General features: G+C 32.5%; 1 protein-coding gene across 1 annotated transcript; it reads right to left on the reverse strand.

Annotated features, from left to right (window-relative positions):
- Positions 1 to 5,390: 5,390 nt before the first annotated feature.
- On the reverse strand, positions 5,391 to 7,655 carry HELRODRAFT_194410 (hypothetical protein; the record flags this gene model as incomplete). The annotated part of the gene is made up of 6 exons (XM_009031580.1): positions 5,391 to 5,933; positions 6,012 to 6,155; positions 6,381 to 6,468; positions 6,687 to 6,749; positions 6,962 to 7,135; positions 7,568 to 7,655. 6 exons carry the CDS (start codon positions 7,653 to 7,655, stop codon positions 5,534 to 5,536), a joined length of 957 nt encoding a protein of 318 aa, XP_009029828.1. The 3' UTR covers positions 5,391 to 5,533.
- Positions 7,656 to 7,958: the final 303 nt, after the last annotated feature.

The following is a 7,958-nucleotide window of genomic DNA, read 5'->3' on the forward strand; positions in this document are numbered from 1 at the left end:
TATATAGAGTTATATAGAGTTATATAGAGTTATATAGAGTTATATAGAGTTATATAGAGTTATATAGAGTTATATAGAGTTATATAGAGTTATATAGAGTTATATAGAGTTATATAGAGTTATATAGAGTTATATAGAGTTATATAGAGTTATATAGAGTTATATAGAGTTATATAGAGTTATATAGAGTTATATAGAGTTATATAGGAGTTATATAGAGTTATATAGGAGTTATATAGAGTTATATAGAGTTATATAGAGTTATATAGAGTTATATAGAGTTATATAGAGTTATATAGAGTTATATAGAGTTATATAGAGTTATATAGAGTTATATAGAGTTATATAGAGTTATATAGAGTTATATAGAGTTATATAGAGTTATATAGAGTTATATAGAGTTATATAGAGTTATATAGAGTTATATAAAGTTATATAGAGCATAAATCCTATATAGATATCTTTTTTTGAGGTCCTTTTCTTTACGACCGGTCGGCTTATTTGCGTTTCTCTATTTTCATTTCAATTATATAAATAAAATTTTTCCATTCATTTAGGTTCTTTCAGGTTCATTCATTCAGGTTTAAGCTTCCAGAGGAGTTCATCGTGGAAGACCAGAATGGTTGTGATGTCACGCTACGTTCGTTCATTCAGTTGCAAAGAATGCACGCCTGGCTGGGCTTCGTTTTACGATTTCTTTGCGGTTCCTTAGTTGCCAGTTGGCTGGCTTTTCCGGCTGGCGAGTTTCACCGCGGCGAGTTTCTTTATTTTCATTTAAATAAATTAAATAAATAATAAATTTTTTCATTTTATACACTTCATTCAGGCTGAAGCTTCCAGAGGAGTTCATTATGGAATGTGTCAAGCTACGTTCATTCATTCAGTGGCAAAGAATACACGCCTGGCTGGGATACGTTTTATTCTTTTTTCTCTGTTTTTCTCTGTAATTTAACATTAAGTAAGAATGATCACTTGCACACACACACACACAATTACATTACGTAGCTATATAGGTAGGTTAGAATAGCGTAATTTTAATTGTAGGTAGGATAGATAGGAAGCATCCAACACTAATGTAGTAGAATAGGTAGGCGCGTAAGTTTATCGCTTCTATTTTTTCTTGCACCCACATTACACGCATCAGCGTATTACACACACTAATACATACATAAACACATATGTTAGTATTTGAGCGTAATTTTATTTTCATTACACATTCTAATTTATTATTACTAAGGTTGAGAGTAAATTAATTTCATAGGTAGTTAATGGCAATAATGTAATTCTAGGAACAATCTTGTAATGTAAATTAAAACGCTGTAAGTGTATCGATAGGTAGGTTAATTATTAAGTTTTACATTATTATTATTAGGTCGGAGCCCAAGGCATTACGTAGGTGGTGGGGTGGGTGCCAAAAGGGCAATGAATTGGGCTCTTGAGTTTTGTAATTTTAGGTAAGCTAGGGCCGTAATGTAATGAATAGGTAAGTTAAGGCTACGTTGTAACACACACTCATTAATAGATTTAGGGTTTAAGTTTTATATTATTATTATTACTAAGTTGGAGCCCAAGGCATTACGTAGGTGGTGGGGTGGGTGCCGAATGGCCAATGAATTGGGCTCTTGAGTTTTGTAATTTTAGGTAAGTAAGCTAGGGCTTAATTGTAATGAATAAGTAAGTTAAAGGTACCATTAACAATTTTATATAGATAAGTTAAGGTAATTGAATAGGTAGATAGGATTATTTTTATAAAGTAAGCAATTTTAGATGCAGGCACCGCTAAGCTTTTTGATGAGAATCTTCTCTTTATCTTTCTCCATAAACACGGGCTGTGTTTCAACAACAATCTCGAGGAGGACTGGCACCAGTTTTGGAGGACAACGTAGGAACCGGACAGTCAAATGGATGACGGTAAGTTTTTTTTACATTTTACTCTTATTATTATTTAAGAATGTTATTTATTTGACATTATTTTCATTTTATTATTTTTTGGCTTTTAAGATTCTAACATTCATTTAATACTAAGCAGATAAAAAAAATTTGTCCACAGAATGATGAGAGGTGGGCAGTGGTGTGAGTCAGCACGTTTAAAATGGTGGTCTCATGATGGTGGTGTAAGAAGAATCAGTTCGTGGGCTGTTTGACTGACACTCTGAAGTTCGGATGACATCTTGTGTGCCGACAAGATGGTGGAGGTCGGTGCAATGGATTACAGTAACGACGATTTTTGAAGTAAGGTTCAGTTTCGTTTTTTATTTTTCTAATTCGTTCATTCGTTCATTTGCTCATTTTATCATTCAACATTTTAAATTATTCCATTAATTGATATTTTTTAATTTATTCTATTCATTAATTGAATCATTGATTGATTAAGTCATTCATTCACTCATTCATTCAACCAATTATTCAATCATTCAGTTAATCATTAATTCGTTCGTTCGTTCGTTCGTTCGTTCCTTTGTTTCTTGATTTACTACTAGGCTAATAAAAAAATTCTACAGAATGATAAGAGGTGGGCTGAGGTAGGCGTCAACACGTTTCAGATGGTGGTCTCATGATGATCGTTCTGATGACAATTCGAAGAAAACAACAACGATGGTTTATGAAGTATGGTTTAGTTTCTTTTTTTTATATTTTTCTCATTCATTTTACCACTATCTTTCAAATTATTCCTTCGTTAATTGATTCATTCTATTCATTCATTAAATCATTGATTGATTAATTAATTAGTTAATTCATTCATTAAACTAATCGTTCAATCATTCACTTAATTATTTATTCGTTCGTTCTTTTGTTTTTTGATTTACTACTTCGCTAATTTAAAAAATTTGTCTACAGAATGATGAGAGGTGGGCTGTGGTGGGTGTCAGCACGTTTCAGATGGTGGTCTCAATGATCGTTACCATGACAATTCGAAGATAATATTGAAAGGAAATTTGTTTTTGTCCAAGTGTACCTTTGAAAGTACTAGAATTTGATCAAAGGTTTGAGTGTTATCTCAAAAAGATATGTTGCCTACTTTTTTCAATGACTTGTTTTTTATTTTAATGAATTAATTTTTTTTCAATTTAGTGTTGTTTAGTATCCGGTCAAATTCATTCCATCGATGCGTGTCAGATGATGGTCTGTGCAATGGAGGTCGTCGGTAGTGAGTGAAGAAGTTTCTGGAGAGTACACACCCGTACGAGTACACACACACACACACACACACACACATCAATACAACACACACATACACAACATCCATTCATTCGGTGTCGTTGTTGTTATGTTTCTCTTCAAATTTCTATTTTCTTTACCGGACTTAATTTAATTCATAGGTAAGTTAGGGATTGAAATGAGTTGAACAATCGTAAGTAGGCTAGGGCTTAACATTATTAAAAAGTTTCAAGTAAAATAAAATTGTAAAAATATCTAAAATAAAATACCTAAAACGTGTAAAATTCCTAAAACTTAGTAATACAAATAGTAGTAATAAGTAAGTAGGTGAGTTGAGTTAATCGTTATAGGTAAGCTAGGGCCCTGAGAGTAACTTAATTGTAGGTAGGTGACTGGCCACTATTCTTGCGACTTACTAGTTTTGTGTGATGTGTTTGTTTTCGCTTCACAGCACCACACCAACAAAAACAACATTTTATTTCGTCGTCGCCTTAAATTTTACCTTTTTGAACAATCTTTTTAATAATGTATATTATTTATTTATTTATTAAATGTTAACTGTTTTCTATTTTTTTAAATTTGGTTATATAATTTTTAAATATTTCTTGATTTACTTTGTATATATGCATGTATAAATAATTTCTGTTTGGTATGTTGATTTAGTCATTATGATATGCTGTGAACTGTACTTACTAAATGTTATTGTTACGTGAACCATTCTCCGAGAACAACCAAGGAGTGTGTATAACAATACAAATAATGGATAATAATTATTTTTTATCGGTCGATATTTTGTTATTTGTTTGTTTAAAATACGAATTTTTAAAAAAATTGACGTTTTTAAAATTTTAATTAACCGTCACTTTTCATTTTTGAATGAATTCAAATAAAAGCAACTATTGTGTTTTTCTTTCTTAACAAAAATCTCGAAAGTGTTTGTAGATCTGCACTGTTAAGTGTTGGTTCGAGTTTGAACAAGCCTTGCAAATATTTTTTATATTTTTTATATTTTTTTTGTTTTTTTTTGTTTTTCGTTTATTTGGTTCATTCAATTTGGTTCATTAATTGGTCCATTGGTTGGTTGATAGTTGATTGAATGAATGGTTGGTTAATTGATTGGTTGGTTGGATGGTTGGTTAATTGATTGATTGGTTGATTGATTGATCGATCGATCGATTGATTGATTGGTTGGTTGATCTCATAGTATTGTAAACATGAAAAAAAATCCGATTAAGACTAATTATGAGCACGAGCAGAATGTAAAATATTCATTGAATATAATGAAGATAGTTGTTCAAATATGCAAACCCATGCAATTTTGATTTATTTAGGCCGTTTATTTCATAAGCAAACAAATTTTTAACATGATCGAATAGTTTAAAAAAAGGGTGACTATAGTTCAATCCTAGTAAGACAACCTTCGGCGTCAGTAAGCCACCGGATTTCACCGGACCAAAAGCAATTTTTATATTCAAATTAACAAAAATAATTTAGAAATACATAATTCTATTGAATAAAATTAAATAAAAAACTGCTATTAAGTCAAGTAAATATTTTATATAGCTTGCTTGTTAAAACCCATGCAATTTTGTAAGTCAACAATCCAAGCATGTCAAATAGCCCGACCGATTGATCGAATTGATCGATTAGTCCAAGGGTAGGCCTATTTACCAATATACAACACTTTCTTATGGGTTGAAGAAGGGATCATGGATATAAATATATATCCATGGAAAGGATATGCAAAGAACCTCAATCTTTATAACTTTTAATTATTTTCGGTAATGTCAATTTTATTTTTTTTAATTTATACCAAATAAAAAAAATTAATTATCACATTGAATAACAATTAAAAAACATAAAATTTTAACATTTTAAATAGAAGCAATATTCTGAAATTAGTAAATATATGATCGTAACTTTTGATTTGAACGATAAAAAATCACCCTCCGAATCTTCTCCGGAAGTAAGCTCATTGTTCGACCGTTAAAAGTGAGCGAAGGCCGTTATATTTATTCTAGTTATGTGTTCCTACCTAGCAACGATTTGTTTTAGGCCATCCAATCACGAGTCCTATAACGTTGAACAGTGAAATTTGTATCATATGTTTATTTGTTAGTTGAGTGTGATTTGTTCATCTTTTTTTTATCAAGCCATTTATTAATTAAATGCATTTTAGGCCTAAGCATCTGCAGAGTGACAAAGTTTATGTTTGTTTTGTTGAGTTTAAATAAATTTCCCTATTAATAAAAAATGTTTTAACATTTATTATCAAATGAATCAAAGGTGAATTAATTACTATTTACAGTTTACAATAAGTTATTATGCTGACTATGGTGCGTGTTTTTGGAGCGCATGATTAGCAACAATAATATTAGTGGTCGGTTGATTGGTTGTTAGTAGAATTTAATGTCGTTGAATCGTAGACTGATGCTAGATTGCGGTCAGCATAACTGACACTTTGATAGTCCCTACATCTGACCAAATCTGGACAGAACTTATTAAAATGCAGGTCGCATATTTCAGACTTGCTTGCTATGATGCTACTGCATGCTTTCGTTTTGTTGGCAATGTAGAATGTCATTTTTTGGGGCTTAGTAGCAACAGATTCTGAAATGGTGGAGTTTGTTTGGAAGCTGAAGGTAGGTTGTTGTGGATGTTGTTGTTCAGTGAACTGTTGTTGTTGACCATTGATGAGGCTGGGATAGGTTTTTTGTTGCGAGTCGTATACATCATGCTTAGGTTGCGCGTAGATTGTCGTGGAATTGTTAAATCCGTACGAATTTGGTTCAGTAATCAGTTGCATGTCGGAGTTGAGTGCCCAATAATTTGATGAATTATTTTTGTCTAACTGTTGATGCGGATGTGACTGCATGGCTGCACTGGTTGCAGTCGGTACATTGAATCTCAAAGGGCAAAATATTTGGTTTGCTGATTCTTCGTACAATTCGATTTCACCAATTTGTTGAGCAGTTTCTGCCAAACACCGAGGCTTCCTACGGTAATTATTTTGGTCGATTACAAATTATTTTTGGATTATATATTACTTTTCACACAAATTATTTTAGAGGCTTCTTAAACTCATGCCAAATGACTCCCGCCTGCTCCTTCCAGGCCTCCATTCACTCATCATGCTTATGATCCATTGTAAACGCAAAAAAAAACAAACCAACCAACATCTAGGCAAAGGCTTTTTGAAATAAAATTGTAATTAACATTACTGTTTAATGAGGCAGATGGCAAAACTGAGCATGATCATCCCGACAGCAATGCCTAACAAGACGCCCAAACAAATGACCAACGTCAGTCCTGCTCAGTCAAAATCAATTTGAGTTTTCAATTTCAACAAAATCATTGATAAACTTTTTTGAAATACTGGCTCTTAAAAACTCATAGTAACGTTGTAGAATAACAACATCAGTGCCATTGTTATTAATACCACTAAACACTATTACTAATAATAGTAATAATAATGAACAAATTTATGATGATAATAATAATAATAAAGATTTACAATGATTTACAACCTTTCGGACTTTTCCATTCATTTGTTATTGTAGACCACATGTCTGCTGAAGATGCTGACTCATCTGAATTATTTTTTTTTTATTCCTCTATCCATTCATCTATCCATTCAATCATCTACGCATTCATCCATTCATCTACCCATTCATTCATTCGTTCGTTCGTTCGTTCATTAATTAATTGTTTAATTAATTAATTCATTCATTAATTCATTCAGTCATCCATTCTGTCATCCATCCATTCATTCTTATACCCACGCATATTACGCACGTCTGACCTTTCTTAGAAACGACGGCCAGCTGCTGGCATGAGGCGACCACGCCAGACCAGCCACCTTCGACGCAATCCAGTTTCGATTTCTGGCTGCTTGAATTGCAGATCACTTCAACGGAAGTCATTGACGTCATTACAACGTGACTTCCGGCAAATGTTGGTAGAGGGCAGTTAGTAACTGAATGAAAAAATTTATTTTTACTTCGATTTGTTTTTGAAATTATTTGCACCGATTTGATAAACCAGAAGTGAAGTAAAAAAAAACAATTCTAACCCCCTACGTTTATTTATTTGAACTTTGTTTACACATTTTTTCAACTCTAAGGATTTTAATATATTTCTCACTTATTCCTTCAATTGTGATAATATTTACTGTTATGATGAAGTTGGAAATGAAAGTTAGCCAAAATAGAAAGTTGGCAATGTTGACCGAGACGACCTAGCGGTTAAGGTCGTCTCGTCCTGTTTCGCAGTGCGAGCAGTGGCCGGGTTCCAATATGATCAAATGCTCCTCGCCTATCACATGCTTTGCATAGGATGCGTCGTTTACTCTTCAGGTACGATTTTTTGTGTTGTTGATTCCTCCGAACGTAGAGAGAGTGCCATGGACCTGACCCTAAGGTCAATATCGCCGATAGTGATTTAAAAAGATTTAAGCTTTTTGTTATCACTATCGCGATATTATATCGGCGATACATTTCGGCATTGGCTTTGGTTTGGTATCGGCGATACTTTTGCTGCCGAGTTTCCAATCTGATATCGCCGATACTGTTTAGACAGAAAAAATTCGATACTCTTTAAATTAAAATTAAATTCAGGATTTAAAATTAAAATCTGCCGTTTCGGCATCTGTTTTTTAAAAACTTGTTTTGCCTCCGCTGTCCTTCCATCACGAAATGCTCTTGTTTTTTTGGGGGGTGGGGGTTAAAACTACTTCAAAAAATTGTTCAGTCTATTAATCAACAACAGTTGAATTATGTAATAAAAAGATTTTTGCTTAA

This window comes from Helobdella robusta (genome assembly GCF_000326865.2).
Source record: "Helobdella robusta unplaced genomic scaffold HELROscaffold_76, whole genome shotgun sequence".
NCBI lineage: Eukaryota > Metazoa > Annelida > Clitellata > Rhynchobdellida > Glossiphoniidae > Helobdella > Helobdella robusta.